Source organism: Aristolochia californica, unplaced genomic scaffold (assembly GCF_029961685.1).
Source record: "Aristolochia californica isolate CCGP_79_NKW_82.1479 unplaced genomic scaffold, dmAriCali1.0.hap1 SCAF_13, whole genome shotgun sequence".
NCBI lineage: Eukaryota > Viridiplantae > Streptophyta > Magnoliopsida > Piperales > Aristolochiaceae > Aristolochia > Aristolochia californica.
In genome coordinates this window covers 26,552,352-26,570,653 of record NW_027181804.1, presented here as the reverse complement: position 1 = coordinate 26,570,653, position 18,302 = coordinate 26,552,352, and the positions used below count along the sequence as shown (strand labels likewise).

General features: G+C 38.4%; 2 protein-coding genes across 6 annotated transcripts; one reads left to right on the top strand and one right to left on the bottom strand.

Moving 5' to 3' along the window:
• Positions 1 to 295: 295 nt before the first annotated feature.
• On the top strand, positions 296 to 13,419 carry LOC137948769 (uncharacterized). 3 transcript variants are annotated; one of them, XM_068794932.1, is made up of 9 exons: positions 296 to 724; positions 908 to 1,045; positions 1,138 to 1,225; positions 1,740 to 1,971; positions 3,222 to 3,275; positions 3,781 to 3,878; positions 5,789 to 5,911; positions 12,741 to 12,830; positions 13,033 to 13,419. In XM_068794932.1, exons 2-9 carry the CDS (start codon positions 921 to 923, stop codon positions 13,168 to 13,170), a joined length of 948 nt encoding a protein of 315 aa, XP_068651033.1. In that variant the 5' UTR covers positions 296 to 724; positions 908 to 920; the 3' UTR covers positions 13,171 to 13,419. The 3 variants fall into 3 exon arrangements, with proteins under 3 accessions (XP_068651033.1, XP_068651032.1, XP_068651034.1); XM_068794931.1 differs by having other exon boundaries at positions 903 to 1,045; XM_068794933.1 differs by lacking the exon at positions 296 to 724 and having other exon boundaries at positions 921 to 1,045; positions 1,751 to 1,971.
• Positions 13,420 to 13,796: 377 nt separating this feature from the next.
• Positions 13,797 to 17,395, bottom strand: LOC137948268 (calcium-dependent protein kinase 17). Of its 3 annotated transcripts, none has more exons than XM_068794287.1 (5): positions 17,139 to 17,395; positions 15,867 to 16,741; positions 15,480 to 15,776; positions 14,452 to 14,850; positions 13,797 to 14,357 (listed from the first exon to the last, which is right to left on the bottom strand). In XM_068794287.1, exons 2-5 carry the CDS (start codon positions 16,450 to 16,452, stop codon positions 14,089 to 14,091), a joined length of 1,551 nt encoding a protein of 516 aa, XP_068650388.1. In that variant the 5' UTR covers positions 16,453 to 16,741; positions 17,139 to 17,395; the 3' UTR covers positions 13,797 to 14,088. The 3 variants fall into 3 exon arrangements, with proteins under 3 accessions (XP_068650388.1, XP_068650389.1, XP_068650390.1); XM_068794288.1 differs by having other exon boundaries at positions 15,867 to 16,709; XM_068794289.1 differs by having other exon boundaries at positions 14,155 to 14,350.
• Between the last annotated feature and the right edge of the window lie 907 nt (positions 17,396 to 18,302).

Genomic DNA, 18,302 nt, shown 5'->3' with positions numbered 1-18,302 from the left:
ACGAGTTGACAAACCAAGCTTAAAAAATCTCGAACTTGATTTACTATACTTAACGAGACTTATTTCAAGTTCAAGCTAAAATAAAATATGAATTTAACTGGGTTTTTTTCAAGCCGAGTTTAAGCAGCTTACGAGCCGGTTTGACTCAGTAGATTTATTGTAATTTTGTAGGTGCTAAACAGTTTTCAACTGGAATTTACACAGCATGAAAAATGATGGGGGAAACTGGAATTTACACAGCATGAAAAATGATCGGTGGGGGGGGGGGGGGGAGGGAGGGGTGAGGGATCTATGGAAGCCCATAAGGATAAGATATACTAGCAGTAACAGGCGCGTTTTTTTGGAAAAGAAAAAAAAAAGGGGTGCAAACAGGCGTCGAAATTCGAATTAGGGTTTTCCGCTTCTTTTGATCTGATTAGAACACTGTTTCCGACGGTCTGTTATTAGAGTTCCTCGGATTAAATTGTTAGCAGTTTCCTGTAATTCGATCGCAAGACGCACGCTAGGCTCGTTTGGACTTTGGAGTGGTCAGAAGTTTCATTTTCCTTTGCGGGGAAATAGTCCCCAAAAGTACCTTTCCAAGTAGAGCTGCTCCTGCTTCCTCTGGCTTATTGGCTTCTTTACGAGGAGATTTGAAATTGGAACAAGTTGCACCTGTACACAAAGCATCCGCCGCATGAAAGCAATCAAACGGCTCGGACACTGCGACTCCGACGACTTCGGCGTATGCTTTTTTCTCTTCTCATTCTTCAAAAACCCTAACTTGTTTTCATATTTTCTTCTCAATTTCAATTTTTCTCGGTTCTTTTGCTGTCCTGTGGTTGAGCTTTCGCTGCTCGCTTTCTTTGAGTTGTTCTTTTGTCTTCTGTGCTACTGTCATTTCATTAACTGATTGTTTGCAGTCTAGGAGTAAAAGAATAATGGCTACGCCGACATTTGGCATACAGAGAGCGGAGTCGTCTGGAATGGCGGCCTCGCAGCCTGACGTTAGGCGGGCAGAATCTGCTCACCAGCATGTTAGAGCTCTCAACTCCCAGTTCGCAAGGTTTCTTATTTTCCCATCGTGTTCTTTCTGCAAAGTTGTTATTCACCTATTATACTTCCTGTTGACTTGATTTTATGGTCCCATGCGAGCAGTTGGGTGCAATCACAGCTACAAAATCACCCTGATGAGCTTTGGCAAGATGGAGTCCATGACTACTTATCTCATGCCTCGCAAATTATGGTAGCGTCTCAGTCATTTTCGTCTCTTAAGAAAGACATTTATTTGGCAATTTTCGTTTGGTTCTGCATAATAGAAGCTTAGCCTGGAGGAGAAATATGTAAATGTTTTCTGTTTCGCTCAGATACTTATGCAAATTGGTGTTTTCTGAAGGGACTTGCTCTGTACATCTGCGGTGTAGAGTCTCAATATGTTGTGGCTACGGACAAGTCTTGTGCACCACAATTACAGATGTATTTTAATTAGATTTGGGTTCACTATAGTTTTTACTTTATTTGACATTCATTTAAAATCTTCATTCTATCAGATGTTTAGAGTTGATTTTCTACGTGGTAAATCCAATTAATGCATATGTCATTTGCTAAATAGGCTGCTTCAAAATGTCTAGAAATACTTGAAACTATCACAGCTGTGTCATTTATTGTGGTCGTTCAATATTTGCTAGCTTTTTCACCTCAAATTTCATGAGAAAATGTTTCCATATCCTTTTTCAGTTTTTGAGTTACTATCTTTTTAGGAGAAATTCAGGGATGTCGTCGATTGGCTCAAAGTGAAAGCTGAAAAAGCAGAAAATGTGGCATCATCAAGTATGGAGAAAACTTTGGTGTCCACGGCCAAGGCCACTGATGTAAGCTTCCCGGTTAACAATGGCAAAAGTGGGTTTCCTACTTTTGGGTATGCAACCACCAGTAGCACGAGTCCTTGGAGCTTCTCTCTTGTGCCTAACAATCAAACATCCGTTTTACCTGGTAAGTTTCTTCCTGGGTAACATGTGGAGAGGATTGTTTATGCTTAAGTACACTTGTTTGTAACTGGAAACAATTTTAGTTATTAGTCACAAATATTTGAGGCAACATTCTACGATGTTGCTAAATATATGATTTGATATTTATAGTCATATGTTAAAAAATTGCAATATGGAAAATTCTGAAGGAAGCTTTGTCCATCATCTCCTATGTTCGGGAAGAGACTAGGACCCTGTTAGTTGTTTTTGAATGGTGAATTCCCACTGATACATTGGGGCCATTGCTCCCTAAATGGCTAGTCAAATTTTATAAATCTCTTCTCAGGAATAACCATAAGATCTTCCAGGCCCAAGCTGATGTGAGATTCTTATTGCACAGTACTTTCTCACACTCTTTAACTTCTAACGTGATATGTGTAGTACAGTCAATATAAAGGTGTTACTTGTTTCTTACCCATCATAATTTTGCTTGATGCCCAGGTGTAAACCTGCAACTGGGCCCAAGCATACAGTACATACTCAGACATTCCATAGCAGACAGATTGACCATGAAGAACATACACGTTGGTCATATAGCAGAAACAATCCAGGGCTTGGATTTGTTTTAATACCATGTTAGATCTGAAATCATCAAATAATAATTTAGAAAAGGATCAGAAGAAAGTAATAACACAGAAAAAGATGAAAGAAGGAAGAAGATGGTTTCTAATTCCCTTTTTGGAGAGAAGTCTTGTCTAAAGGAAAATGAAGGAAGAAGATGGTGGCTAATCCCCTTTTTGGTGAGAAGTCTTGTCTAAAGGAAAATGCTCATCGTCTTGTCTCTTTTAAGTTTACTTAAGGGACTTTTAAATAAAGAATAAAATACCCCTTCTAACATGACATAAATGAACCACTTATAAGTGGTTTGATGATAATTCCCTGCAGACATAACTTTCACAGCTACAAAAACATCTATTACTCTGATGAGCTCTCCTAAGAAATTAGTTCACTTTTTTTTTATTTTTTTTATCAAAATGACATTTTACCATCGATCTAATGATACTACTAAAAAACCTCATGGTTCTTTTTTTTTTTGTTTGAAGTTTTGTTGACTCTTAACTTGACTACTGAGATCATCTATGTGAGCTATCTGAAACTCGGTGTCTGGTCATGTTGTTGTCTGATTCAGCTTCATGGTTGTGGTTAATGTTAACTTGGCTTAAAGGCTTGTAAGGCAGTGAATGCTCATTCCTTTGAGACCGCTTGCTCTTCCAGGTACTCAGAGTTCTTTTCTTGTGAAGCAAGATGCTGTGGAGGACGCTGATGGTGGTGGGATTCAAAATATGCTTCTTTCTTTAATTTATTTATTTTATGTTGGTTACACACCCTGACATGAGTGAAACATGAAATTAATGCCATGAGTTGAAAAACATCATGATGTGGCCATTGAACCAAATCCAATCTACATTTTTTTTTTAATTTTATGAAGTTTGTACCTGAAATCATCATGATTTATATAGTCCATCACCATACTGTTGATTTTTTAAATGCTCATTTACCTCTTTTTGTAAGATATTGGAGAGCCTTTTTTATGAATATTCTTATTTAAGTTTATCGATCTTTTTCTTGCAAAAAATTTATCCTTTTTCTCTCCTTTTTGGGTTTACCATTGAATAAATGTGCGAGAAAGTGATAGCAAAAATAACAGAGAGCATATAGATCTTTGAAAAAAAAAATGTTATGCTGCCTTGGAATAAACAAGTAGATTAAAATATTTCTGTACCATAAATTTCTTGTAATTTCTTGTTTGTTGAACTATTTTATGCATGGCCAGAGGATGACATGCAACAGCCAAGTAGCCCTTCTTTAAAGAAATCAGCAGACAAAGGTGTCCTTGTGGTACACGAAGCCAAATGCAAGGTTTACATTAAGGTATGTCAAGTGTCATGTATAACAATTTATTAGAAATTCATAATATTGGGGTTAGTGAAGAGATAGGAGATAGTCTTGGGAAAAGATAAGGAAAGGACTGCTGATTTATGGCATGCATGAGAGGAGAAACTTCAGAGATTCAGGAAATTGTATGCGGAAGACTCAGAATCTGTGTATTCTGCTTGTTGGAACCTAAGTACCTTTTTTTTAAAAAAAGGAACCTAAGAATCTAACCAAAGATTCCCTTGATTTGTCTTTGTTTTTGTTTATTTGAAATGGTGATTCATTAATTCGAGCAAAGATACAACAAAAGCGGAAGAGGGACACCCTCAAATCTAGATTGAATCTCAAACTGAAAGACAAGATCTTGATACACCTGGTTTGGCTAAACTATCTTCAACATGATCTACTGATCTTAAAATTTGACTCTAGGAACCAGTAATATCTGAGTACACATGTACTATCTTTTCATAATAATACCAAAAATGCAAAACCGGAAAGGAAGAATCAGGAAACCAAGAAATGACTGCCTGGCAGGAATATGTGATTGCACTGTCTTCTTCAACCACGAGTTGGCTAGAAATATTTTGAACATAAAAGTTGTATTCCTTCTTAAAAGAGCTCTGATTGCAGCTTCAAGTGTGTCAGACCTGCCAATTGGACAATAGAAAGCAATTTTAATTACTCCATTATGATCCTAAACTGCCCCACCTATGCCAGCAGGCCTGAGATTGCCTAAAGAACTGCCATCAAATTTTAAGTTGAAATATTCAACTGGAGGAGGCTCCTAACTAACTGCATTTGGAAAAGAAAACTTGTCAAAAGATAAATGGAGAAGAAAATGGCCACTAGGCAAAGTTAGCTCACTTCCTTCTAATGACTGAACTTGGGTAAAAAGGGAGCACCCAAAAAGATGTAAACACACGAGGGAGTTGAGTGAATCGATCTCTCAATCACCCCTCCCACTGAATGCTGAATAGTTCTAAGGGGCCTTGGATTCTTTTCCTTTTGTAGACACCATAAAACAGTAGCTAGAGAAAAACGCCAGAACTTCTTTATGTCTTTTGAAAATGGTCTAGACTGTGTTGAGAAACAAACTCCTTTTCTGATCTTGGGAAGTAAGTGAAAAATTCAAGCTTTCTCAAAATGAAACTACAAACTTGCTGGCTGTGAGAGTGATGAAGTAGAATCTGATTGGCAGATTCCTCTACTTCTCCACAGAATATGCATTTCTGCCCATACCTGGCTCATTTAGAGTATTCATCTTTTTGTGAAGTATCTTTAGTTCAGTTATGATTAATTCTGCTATTTGATTTGTATTTCAATGCTGAACCTTTTCGTTGGTGAGGTTTAAACCAATACCTCATTGATTATAAAAGCAAGCTTTATATGGCAGCAATTTAATGTAGATCGGGCCATGACTCAATGGTTCTGTTTGGTCTGAAGAGTTTGCTCTGAAAATCTGTCATTTTGAGTCTGTTTGCAACTAACTTTTCTGCTGTTAGCCTAAGCTTAATAGAAGCTTTTTAGACTTGAAGTATTCTTCCCAAGTTTTCGTTCTTAGACACAGTATCTGATGACTTATATTCATCATCTGTTATGAAATGCTTGAGATCATCCGATAGCTATTAGATCTGAAAATGCAGACTGTTCATCTTTGTAGAAGTTGTACATCCCATTCTATATTTATATTATGTTAGGGACCTCTTATGTACCAGCATAAAAATGAGATGTGTGGCATGAATTTAATCAGATATGTTTCCTGACTATAGGAAACTGATACGAGAATATCTCTTGTTGGACCTCTTGCGAATTTTCACTTATATTACTTGTTCAACAGTCTTCCTGAATACTAATGTATAGATGGGAAATTAATTGTGACACTACTTTCTTCTTTATTTGGACATCAGCCAGATAATCCTGGAGAAAAGGGTTGGAAAGATATGGGTGTGGGGCAGCTTTCAATTAAATGCAAGGAAGGTGCTAGTAAAGCTACCAAAGAATCCAACCCGACAATAGTTGTTCGTAATGATGTAAGTAGTTTAATTATAGTATATTATCTTTCCCAAATTTTTCTTGTTTAAAGTACTGCAAGGTGTTTTGACGTTATTTCTGGTAACCATATTCTTATGCCATGATATAACATTGCATAAGAACAAGAATATATATCACAGTCAAACATGTCCGGAGAGTGCAATTTTATGTTTTCCTTTTATAATGTTAACTTAATAGATTCATAGTTTATCTTCCTTTGTGTTGCATAATAATAAGTTGATTAAGAAAATTTTAAGTGAGAAGTTGATGGTTGATGCGGGAGGAAAATGAAAAAAACGAGTATGGATCTTGTTAAATTGGGTCCAAGGCCCTTTCGACTAGTCAACTTAGGAAACCTCTTTCTTTACTAATAAACTCAAGATCTTTGTACTTATTAATCCATGTGGGACTATTCCTTAATACTCCCCCTCATGTGTAGGCCCTCTTTTGTGGCTCTACACGTGGATAGTTTAGGTCTAGGCCCTCTTTTTGTGGCTCTACAAGTGGATAGTTTAGGTGTAGGCCCTCTTTTTTGTGGCTCTACAAGTGGATAGTTTAGGTGTAGCCCTCTTTTGTGGCTCTACAAGTGGATAGTTTAGTTGTAGGCCCTCTTTTTGTGGCTCTACAAGTGGATAGTTTAGGTGTAGGCCCTTTTTTTGTAGCTCTACAAGTGGATACTTTAGGTGTAAGCCCTCTTTTGTAGCTCTACAAGTAGATAGTTTACCTAACTTAACAGATCTAAATCAAATTTAGGTATACCTAATTTTTAAGATTATTTAATCATCAAATTAGAATTGGATAACTTAAAACTTAATTTCTTATTTTACATCAATTTCTTATCCCATTAGTTCGTGATTAATGTTCATTTTAGGTCTTTGATCATTTTAATCCTTATTTAATGATAAAATTGATAAATGACATTGCTGAAAATATAATGAATTAAGGTTCTGTTAGAGTTCAGGGTATTTTGGTAATTTTACTACTCTAGTATAATGTCTTGGTGTTTTAATTAGGAAGAAGCTAAGTTGGGAAGTCCAATAATGTAATTTTGATCACTTTTCCTTACTGTTTTGTTGTTGTAAGGGGTGTGAGTGTTATAAGGCTATAAGGTCATCTTCTTTGTAATTCCCTTAAAGTTCTCAAATAAGAGAATTAGGGTCGATCAAATTCCTCAATAAGACAGAGATTCATGCAGTCTCTATCTCCCATCTTCACCACTTTATTTTATCTTTCTCCTCTCTTCAATCTGTTCCTCTTTTTTTGTTGTTGTGATTTTCATGTTATTAGAGCAGTGAATCTACTTTTTTTTTTTGAGAAGAGTTGTAAATGTATTCAATAAGAACAAATACAAACCTAGAGACTAAAAAGTCATTTCCTCCACAACAAGATGTTGGAGGGTAACGCCTTTTTTAGCTTGAACATCGGCTAAATGATTAGCGGATCTTGGAACATGTTTCCAAGTGTATAATAAAACAGAAGTTAAATTAAAAATTTCATCAAAAATCTTCCAATGACGCCAAGGAGGTTTTGATAGCTTGGAGCACCAGTTTATAATGACTTGAGAATCCCCTTCAATCAAGAGAGTACCGTCTTTTTTTTGTTTGAAGAGCTTCAGCCCGTTGAGCAAGCCATGTAATTCCGCACAAGTAGAGTCTGACACTCCAATTGGACCCGCACAAGTGAAGAGAAGATTCGCTTGATCATTGTGAATTACTCCACCAAATCCAGCTGGGCTCGGACACCCGAAAGCACTTCCATCAAAATTTAATTTGAAGTGTCCAGGAGGAGGTCTAGTCCATTCTACCATAATAGGAACCTTCGAAGTAAGAGACATATTCGCAACATTTCGCCAATTTTCCCTCATATTTATTGCTCTTAGATCACAAAATTCTTTGCGAAGGAGAACCCAAGAGCTAACTTGACCGACTATCTGATCACAAAGAATATTCCGAGGAATAGCTTTCTGATTGAATTTGCGATTGTTTCTTTCTTTCCATAAATTCCACACAATGAGTCCAACACAACAAGATATTAAGATTTTCCCTAACTTCGGAAGACAAGAGCTAACCAAAGTTAAAATAGTGTTTTGTAAATCTTGCGAAGGGCAATATACTAAACCGATTTTGTCCATTAATTCGGTCCAAATTATATGAGCATATTCGCAATGTAGAAGCGTATGATCTGCTGTTTCAGGTGATGTGTTGCAAAATGGGCATTCTGGATTGGGAGTATTAATACCTCGTCTTTGCAAAGCGTCAGAAGTTAAGATTTTCTTACGACATACTGTCCAGATGAAAAATTTGATGCGAGGAGGAATCGGGAGCGACCATGCAAAAGCAGCAGGATGTTCTGCGTGGAGAGGCGGGTACGAAATCATATGATTGTACGTTGAAGCAGTGAATCTACTTGAGGACAAGTCTTATTACAGCTTCATCCTTTCTTATCAAGGCTGCAATTTCTCTAGAGGAAAAACTTCAGCCTTTTTCTGCTGATTGACCCTAAAGGTAGGATCTTTTCCTCTTTTGTATGCTAGAACCTTAAAAGTGATTGCATGTGCTGCAAATTAGGCATCTTTATATTTTTCTGTGTCCCAAGAGGGTTGTTTTAAGGTCTTCTCTTAGATCTGTACCTGCACGTCTCTACATGTGGCTGTTATTGTGCTTGCATCAGCATCTTTGTGTAGATTGGTTATTGTGCCTGCATCAACATCTTTGCAGGTATCATTGATTAGTGAAGGTGGGTTTTCCATTAAAAAAAGAAGTGAAGGTTGGTTTTCTTGTGTATGTGCTAAGGTAATAGAACCCTAGGTGTGAGCTGGTGCAGGGTCCACAACTGGTTTGGAGTGATAAAGTGGGATTTAATTTACTGAAATTGTTGATGTTTGAGAGTATTGGTGGTTCTGGATTTTGATTCCTAGATGGATATTGATGGCTGACACTGGTGAAGTTGTTACACCATCCATAGGAACAAGCAATTCAGATTCCAAGGATTCACACCATTTAAATCACCGCTGATAAGCTAAATGGGCAGAATTAGATTAATTGGTCAAGATCTGTGAAAATGCTGTAAGACAAAAAGGAAGCTAAAGTTTGTTAGTGAAACTCCTCCCTCACCTTCCACTGATGATTGGGAGGTTGAAGACAGCAAGGTCATGACTTGGCTGGTATTTAAGCTTAGTGTGTTTTACTTAGGAGGAGACAAACAAGGTATTTAAGTGTTAGAAAACTATATATGGTTTAAGTAGAGTCCACAAGTATGGTTTGAGAAATTCATTTAAGTGGTGATGTTATTTGGGTTTATTAGAAGTCATTGTGACCATTCCTTGTTTATCTTGTGCAAGCAGTCTGATGTTTTTGTGTTAGTGGTGTATGTAGATTGTGCTCACTAGAGTTGATGTTGAAAGTTTTACGTATTTAAGAAATATCCAAGTAGCACTTTAAGACAAAGGACCTTGGATCGTTTAAATACTTCTTTGGGGATAGAATTTGTTAGGAATTAGATGCCCTAATTCCAAACTAACAGAGCTATAATAATAATCTCGGAAGAAGGAAAAAGCAAGCATGAGAACAAAACAACAAGATTTATACAAGTTCGCCTCAAGGTGAGACTATGTCCTGTCTTCCGCTGCTGCAATAATCCACTATGAAGATAAAATAGTTTACAAGAGAAATCTCACATACTTACAGGTGTTTTTTCTAACCTCTCTCTCAGGCTGCAACTCAAGATGCTCCTCGGATGAATGATTAAAACCCTAATAGCGGCGCCCCCCCAATTATAAAGAGAAAATTAAGGCAACCACTTTACAAGAGTGAAATTCCCAAATTAGGTCGACCCGCGTACAGACTCAACGTAAGGTGTTAATTAGGCTCCACAACTTAACAATCTCTCACTTGGAGACTAATCCATCATCAATATCTCCTTTGCTGTGGCACACACACACACACACACGCCTTGCCCCTCCTCAGTATGTAAAATCATGGATTAGCTAAAAAGAAGGTTCCTCTGGAGGGGATCGAGTGATGCATTTAAATATCACCTGGTCAGATGAGATGAAATTTGGTAGACAAAGAGATTGGGAGGGCTGGGGATTAGGCAATCAAAGGAAATGAACCAATTTCTTCCAACCTTTGGAAGGAAATAGTTCTTGTCAAGCTTGGTTGGAATTCTACATGGTGGATGTCAGGTGGTAATCGGAGAGGCCTATTCTCAATATGGAGATCACTATACTCACTTCGACAAAATTTTTCCTCTGTGAGTAGATTTTTTTGTTTGAAACGGTAGATCCCTTAAATTTTGGGATGATTGGTGGACGGGGCAAAAACCTTTACAAATCTCTTTCAGAAATCTATTCCTCCTCTCTACACAAAGGGGGATATCAGTAGCTGATGCTTTTGAGGGGAGTGGTCTAAGCCTATATCCCATAAGGGGTCTCTCCAACACGGAGGCTTTGGAAGCTAGCCGCTTGTTGGATTCTTGAAATTCTGTCAGAAACCTTTCGTGGCAGACAAACTCATTTGGTGGCTTGACAAAAGCGGCACCTTCTCAGTTTCATCTGCATACAAATACATTAATGGCTGGGATTTGACTCAAAGGGAGCATGAGATATACTTTGTTTGGCGTCTCTATGCACCGCCAAAGATAAGATTCGTCATGTGGAATGTTTGCCAAAGTAAGAATCTCACGGTAGACGTGCTTGGAAGAAGGGGTCACCCATCTATCAACCCCCTCTGCCCTTTTTGCAACACTGAGGTTGAAACCACTAGTCATATTCTGCTATAGTGCTCCTTCTCGTGGAATGTGTGGACTTCCGTTCTCTGCAAGTTGTGACTGCAATTCTGTATGTCAGTTGATCTGATCTCTTTCAGCAAGTCGCTCATGGGCTATCCCCTTCCTGGTCTCGGAAAAGTGATGATCTCCGCTTATGCCAGTTTCATTTCGTGGGGTCGTTGGAATGAACGCAACCAAAGGCAGTTTGATGCAAAAAGTGAATCAGCGATAAGAGTTGCAGACAAGGTGTTGGGTCAAATCTTCGCTTGGCTTATGACTAAAAAATCTTTTTCCTCCTTTGAGGTTACTTCTATCTGTGAAAACTGGAGCAATTTGGCAATGATGCACATTGGGACTAAGATCCAAGTCATGCGGGAGTGACTCCCCCTAAAGCTGGTTACCTAAAGTTGAATTTTGATAACTCTTCTATCGGCAATCCTGGGATCACTGTTTTTGGGAGAGTTATTTCGGATCCATCCGGAAATCACTGTTTCTTTTATGCTGGCCCATTAGGCATTTTCGACTCAATGTCGACTGAGCTCCATGGCCTCCTCAATGGGCTTTGCGTTTTCAGAGACAATTGCAGTGGTTGAAGGGGACTCGAAGGTGGCCATTGGCTGGTGTAAGTGTACTTCCCCTCCCCTATAGCGCCATTGGGACATCTTTCGGGAGATTCTAGAAATCACCTCCCTATTTTCTTGTATTTGGTCTCACATCCTGAGATCCGCAAATTTGGCAACAGATATGCTTGCCATGTTGGGAGCGACTTGCAATCTCTTGTTGTTAGGAATTTGCGCCCTCTTCTTTGTAATTTTTCTATTGTTAGTATAATTACATCTTTTTCAAAAAAAAAAAGTTAGACAAAAAATCTATTACAAGGTATTTTGTGTTTGTGAGAGATAACCTTATAAGTTGGAAGAGTAAAATATAGAATTAGTTGCTTGATTAAATGTTGAAGTTGAATATCGTGCTATGTCACTTATTATGAATGAGCTTATGTGGGTGAAATCTATGTTGCAAGTTTTTGGCCTAGGAGTAGTGGTCTGACGGAACTTGATTGTAATGACCAAACGACAAACATCATTGCTGGTTATCTAGTGTTCCATGAGAAAACGAATCATAGGGTAGTTTATAATTTTATTCTTGCAGTGCAAGTGGAAAAGTGATTAACTTCACATGTGAGGACTGCTGGTTAGATTGGAGATGTGTTCACCAAGGTCCTCACAAAACGTGACTTCATCGATTTTTATTCCAAGGTAGGGTTGGTGGATATATATGTCCCAGCTTGAGAGGGAGTGTTAAGAGTTCAGAGGTACTTTGGTAATTATACTACACTATTATTATGTCTCGTGTTCTAGTTAGAAAGAAGTTAAGTTGAAGTCCAGTGAATAATTTTTATTACTTTTCATTACTGTCTTGTGGTTGTAAGTGGTGTGAGTGCCATGAGGGCAATATGGTCCTTTTTTGTGATTCACTTAAGTTGTCTTGTAAGAGTATTAGTGGTCGATCAGACTCCTTAGTGAGATTGAGATTGATGCAGTCTCCTTCTCCCATCTTCTCCACTTTCTCCTCTTTTTAATCTATCCCTTTCTTTTAATTTCTAAGAAATGATGGAAATATGTTTCTACGTGGAAATAGATTTCCAATTGTGCCCCTAAATTCTCTTTTTTAGCCTTATTTTATTTTATGTTTTATCTCTCCACATAAAAAAATATTAGTTATATGTAGGTTGGGAAGGCCAAAATTCTAAAAATCGGTACTTAGCTTATCTAGAATAGGGATTTATAAAATCATGAGTGGCTATGGCCCTCTAGCCACCAAGGTGGCTGCGCCCCTGTGGAACCAAGGTTGAACTGAATCTATTCTTCTTTTCTTGAAAGAAAATTTATTGATGTGTGAAACCTTTGTGATTTATCAAGGTAATAGGTTTGCAGAGTGAAACATCAGATATCGAGCATCTTTGTTAGTTACAAAGACACTGGTATTCATGTCCATTTTTGTTAGCATTTTGCTAAGTCTTTACTTGTATTGTCAACCTCACCATTTTCTTTTGACATGCAGGCTGGAAGGGTTTTCCTTAATGCATTGCTATATTCAGGAATCAAAATGAATGTACAGAAAAATAATATCACCACGATATTTCATACTTTGGTAATATATCAGAATCCATATTCTTCTCATCTGTTGTTTACTTTCTTTCTTCAAATAAAACGTTTGCCATACAGAAGTGACTCTGGAATAGGTATTCAGTTTTTCTAAAGATGCCATTTACTTGCAAGAGATCTACCCTTGATTATTATCATTTGTTGATGAATGAAATTGATCTATATAATCTTCTGCCCGGGTGTTGCAGGGCACTGGAAGCTCTAATGGAAATGAAGCAGGACAAGATGCTGTTGCTAAAGCTCGAACCTACTTGCTAAAGTTGAAAACAGAGGAGGATACTAATAAGCTAGCCCAGGCAATTAAAGACTATGCCCCAGCTCCTTGATTACATCGTTAGAGAACAGCCACGCTTCAACTGGTAATTTCTCTCTTGTAATGAACTGGTTATTAACAGATTTGTTGCTAGGGTTTATTAACCCCAGAATGAGGGGGGGAAGCCCATGCTATTTAAGCTGGTTACATCTCTGTAACATAAACTGGATTAATAAAGTAGTCATTATGGACTTAGAACAACAATTTTCATTTTTTTTTTTTGGCAATAACACTGCACAAATATATGATATTACCATGTTACTCAGTAATGGAATACCAAGGTATACACTAAAAAATACTATATTATGAGATAATTGGGTTAAAAAAACAGAGTCGAATCGGAATAATAATATCAAATTGCGGTTTACGATATTGGGTTCAAGAATCATAATTTAGTTTTTTTTTTAGTCCATAATCAGTAAATTTTTCCTATTATAAAAAATCTGCTTCAATTGTTCCCTTAACGAAGAAGTTGAATTCAGTGGCAAGTGCCAGACTAATTTTCCATCACCGTAGCTGGAGACGATGATGTTGAGTTGCTATTGTCTAGAAATATTCACTCGTTCCATGTTACCGGGATTTTCAGAGCAGTGCAATGATTTTGCCTAAACCTCATTGTCAAGAACAGAAAAACAGAAGAGCAGAAATAGAATTCCTCTTCCTTGACATCAAGAAGCCTCCCTACTGGGGAAAAAATAACCTTTTTCAAAACAAAGGCAAGGACCCAAACAAGCATTTAATACAATATGATGGAAAAACTGAAATATTCCAAATCCAGCAACAGAAATTGTACAAGTGACACTCCCCCAACATCTCTATAACACATCTGCTCAACGGCTACAACAATTTTCGTGTTCTTCAATAGAGATGCAAAAAGAAATTGAAGGGGCACACCCCTCATGTGTGCACTATGTCCAGATGCTTCAATGCTTCAACACACGAGAGAAGACCTCAGAGAAGGTGCGCTTGGAAGATTGGTACATGAAGCCCACCGAGATATCGACTCGGTCACCATGAGATCTAACTGATCCATCTCCCCTAAGCCAATTGTTCGATTTCTCTTATTGTGGATAGCCAAGCCTTTTAAAGAGGAGCCTAGTTCTGCTCTACTCTCTGTGATCTGGTCCTGTGATTGTTTGATCTCGTGATTGACACACTCGGCAGGATCTGCTGGTTTGAATAGCTCCCTGAAGCTACCCTCTGCAACGTTAGCAAACAATAACTTATCCGATATAGCAGGAAAACAGGAAAAGATGCATATATGATATAAAAAGATAATATGAAGATTGTATACCTCTCTGTATTGAATTAATTATGGATCTGTTGGCAGGAAAGATTGTTTGGTCATCTTTCTCGTTTGGAGAAGCAGGGCTGGAAAAAGTAAAGCTAGGGAAGGAGAAAACTGGAGAAGAGAACTCTAAGCTACGAAATGAAAAAAACCCAGATGCAGTTGAGAGAGGTGTGTCCTCCACCAGAAAGGAAGAAAATGATGATTTACAAGTGAAAGCAGGTGAACTCTCCAGCTGTGGACTGCTGGGACCAGGGGATCCAGACTCAAAACTAAAATCACGAGTTCCAGATACAAGTGTGGTGGAGAAAGATGCACAACTCAATTCGAGTTGCTTGCAATTTGGGTTAGCAAATATCGATGGTTCTTCAGATAGTTGAGAAAAATTCTTCATCCAAGCATGATCTGCAGAGAAACAAAGCAAACATAACAAACGTTATAAAAGACAAATACCCTGGACCATATCCTACTGATAATTTAAAAGGCAAAGAAATTGCATGAAAGGATAGAGCCTAGTTGATGGACTCAACCACAGTACAGGTAGGAGAAAGAGAACAATAAGATTGAAACAAGAAGGTAATTTAGTAGAACTATAAAAGATATAGGCATATTCCAACTTCAAAAAGTCAGACCACAAAAAACGACTTGTCAAGAAGGATCATACACATAACAAGACATGTATGACAGGTTTAATTTCATCTGTGAATCCACCCCCAATGGCTATGCTTATGTCTCTGTTTGTTGTTTGGCATCAACAATAATATTTAACTTCAACAAAGAGGCTTAGAAAAGTTGTCGACCAGTCAGAAAATAATTCAGACATCAGAAGAAAAACAAGAAGCTTAAGAAAAATCATAATAAAGTAAGCACTGATTGTCTTCCCCTAATAAAAGAAAGTGTGTAATAAAGTAAATCCTTGGAAAGGAAAATGTCACACTCCCTTCCCAGCCATTTAGAACTCAAGGAATCTGTTCTCTCATCAAGTATAGGAAAGTTCAGTCTAAATATATTTTGTTGTGTCCTTCTGTGATTACCTAGAACCTGTGCAGCTGTTAGCCTTTGTTCTGGATCTCTACAAAGCATCCGGGTAATCAAGTCTTTGGCAGATGCAGAGACATGGTCCCAAGGATTAGCAGGAAAATGCAGATCAGCAGCCCTGACAGCATGAAAAATCCTTGATTTCGTCTTTCCCCAGAAGGGTGGCATTCCACTGAGAAGAATGTAAAGGATAACTCCAGCACTCCAGACATCTGCTGCTTCATTGTACCCCCCAGCCAGAACTTCAGGAGCTATATAAAATGGGCTCCCAACTGTTCCATGCAATTTCTGCCCTATTGATTGAAAACACAAGCATTTACTCTCTTATCTAAAGATTGGTATAAAAAAAAAAAAACAGAAATAAAAGGCACCTCATGACTTACCAGGTTTGATATAAGTAGCAAGACCAAAATCTGCCAATTTTATGGGCGAAGACGGTGATTTGGTTGCCAAAAGTATGTTCTCCGGCTTTAAGTCTCTATGAACCATGCCTTTGTCATGGCAGTACAGTACAACCTCCATCAGATGTTTGAACAAGACTTGGGCCTGACACTCAGGAAACCTCCCCTGCTTTTCTAACCGATGAAAAAGCTCACCACCAGCACAAAGCTCCATTACCAGGTGAACATAATCTTCCTCCTCATAGACTGCCTTTAGAGCCACCACATTAGGATGTCCAGATAATTTAGTCATTATTTCAATCTCTAGCTTTACACTGCAAAGATCATCGGGAGCCACCAAACGATCCTTGGCAATAGATTTGCAAGCAAATACCTCACCAGTCAGCCTGTCAGAACAGAGCCTAATGATACCAAACTGCCCCCAACCCAATTGCTCTCCCAACAGGTAACGATCTTCAAAGCTTGAGGATTGATTGGAGTCCAGAACAGTATCAGTGAGGCTACTAACTTTGTAACGGTTGGAGCACAAGGTTGAAGAAGGGCTGCAGTTGCTCTTGGCAACAGCCATACCAAGAACAAAAACCCTGTAGAGAAATTGCCAATTAATTCCACCAAACACCACCAATTCAGTCTTCGTGACCTAAAATACCAGCACCTTATTTCTCCATCACAACCCTTTTGATTCTCATCTTCGCTCTTCAAAATCAAAGCCAAACCAGAAGACTGGAAAGACGAATTTGGAGGAAGTTGTTGAAGAGGCGAAACCCTTTCCACACGACAACTCAATATGGCTTCATTATCGTTGCTAACATCCAAACAAGAATGCTGAACTCAGGAAACAGTTCCGAAACTTCAGCCTGTGATAAAGAAAATAGCTAAACCATCTAAATAGGTAAATATTTTTTTTCTCCGAATACTAGAAAAAGTACAGCTAGATCAACAACCAGACCGAACGAAAATAAAAAAAATAATTAAAGAATGTTCCCACAAAGACGAACTCCAGCGCGTAAACTCAAGAAATAAAAAACCAGAAACAAACAACTAGAACACAGGCTTCACACCAAGCAAACGAAAACCCAAGAGACCCTACGGTTACCTCACCTGGCAAGACGATAAAAGCCCTAGATTATAAAGATAAAATTTCTCATCTCACAGGAACTAGCTCCACTCACAAACCCAAAACATTCTACTCAAAAACCACCTTGGATCCCTTAGACGAAAAAAATTCAAAACATCAAGATATAAAAAACTCACCTCCACCAATACAGTAGACCAAATGGCAACTTCCCTCGAGATCGACTCCCACTTTGAGTCTCCTTCCCAAGCTAAAAACCACGGAAAAAAAGGAGCGATTTTCAGGGAACCAAAAAGAAGGCCACGTTCGGAGCTGTCACAGATTTCCGGTGATTGAAGCTGCATGCATTTATTCGTTTGCCGCTTTACTTAATTCCCCCTTTTTGAAAACTTTAATGCGAGCCTCATTGCCTGTGATCCGGACGTCAACTCCGGAATTAATTCAGACCAATAAATTCAAGAAGAGACTCGGGTGGGAAGAAGGACTTGAAGAGAGAGAGAAGGCACGGAAAAAGGTTGCGGCGTTGCTCATCTTTTTGTCGGGAGATATTTTGAATTTCTCGGAGATATAACGCCGGAGAATTCAAATTTTTGGGCGTGTCAGAGGCGTGATACGACCGTTGATCCCGTGGGACCCATACGAATAACGAATTAGCGACTCCCTCCCGCGTCTTAAGGAATATGGACTTCTCGGAAAACAAACCGCCACGTGCACGTCTCTCATTACTTGGACCACACTACTCAATGGGTCCCGCTTCTGGTCAAATCCGGGTCGCCTTTCAAACAACCTGAGTTCGCTAGATTTCCGGCCCAAGCCCCCGGGAACGTGAAGACTACCAAACTTATGGGGGAAGCTAAGAAGCATCCACTGCCCGTGAAATAAAACTATGACCCGCGAGTCACGATTGTGAATTAATATTAGTAAGGGCCTTTTTTAAGGACAGTTATGTTAAGTCTCAATTAAGAACTTTTCCTTTTGTAGCATTAGAAGCTCCTTTATATCATTACTCACATTAATAAAAGCCACATGGCCTTGGTGGGTTGGTCCAGGAAAATTTTGAACCAAACCCATAACCTAGCCCATTCACCTCGAGCTAGAAAATTTTTAGACCAACCCTTTGTAGGCATTAATGTAGTTGGCCTTTATGGCCTTCATTTGACCAACCCTCAAGAAAAACCGCTCAAATTTTAGGGACTATTAGTGCCCCCGTAATACTTTTCTAGCTAAAAATTCTTACGAAAAAAATCCTTTAGTAATTTTTTATGATAATTTTATATTTAACATTTTATTTCCTGGGGCACTAACGGAGCCTACATTTGCTCTATTTTTCTCACTGGTCAAAA

What these genes read in the sequence shown, in the direction of transcription:
- LOC137948769 (XM_068794931.1), top strand. Translation starts at nt 677, where the DNA reads ATGAAAGCAATCAAACGGCTCGGACACTGCGACTCCGACGACTTCGGC. An exon ending in CTCATGCCTCGCAAATTATG is followed by an intron (nt 1,226 to 1,739) that starts GTAGCGTCTCAG and finishes CTATCTTTTTAG; the next exon opens with GAGAAATTCAGGGATGTCGT. An exon ending in CAATAGTTGTTCGTAATGAT is followed by an intron (nt 5,912 to 12,740) that starts GTAAGTAGTTTA and finishes TTTGACATGCAG; the next exon opens with GCTGGAAGGGTTTTCCTTAA.
- LOC137948268 (XM_068794287.1), bottom strand. Translation starts at nt 16,452, where the DNA reads ATGGCTGTTGCCAAGAGCAACTGCAGCCCTTCTTCAACCTTGTGCTCC. An exon ending in TGCTACTTATATCAAACCTG is followed by an intron (nt 15,777 to 15,866) that starts GTAAGTCATGAG and finishes TTCAATCAATAG; the next exon opens with GGCAGAAATTGCATGGAACA. An exon ending in AACAGCTGCACAGGTTCTAG is followed by an intron (nt 14,851 to 15,479) that starts GTAATCACAGAA and finishes GTTTCTCTGCAG; the next exon opens with ATCATGCTTGGATGAAGAAT.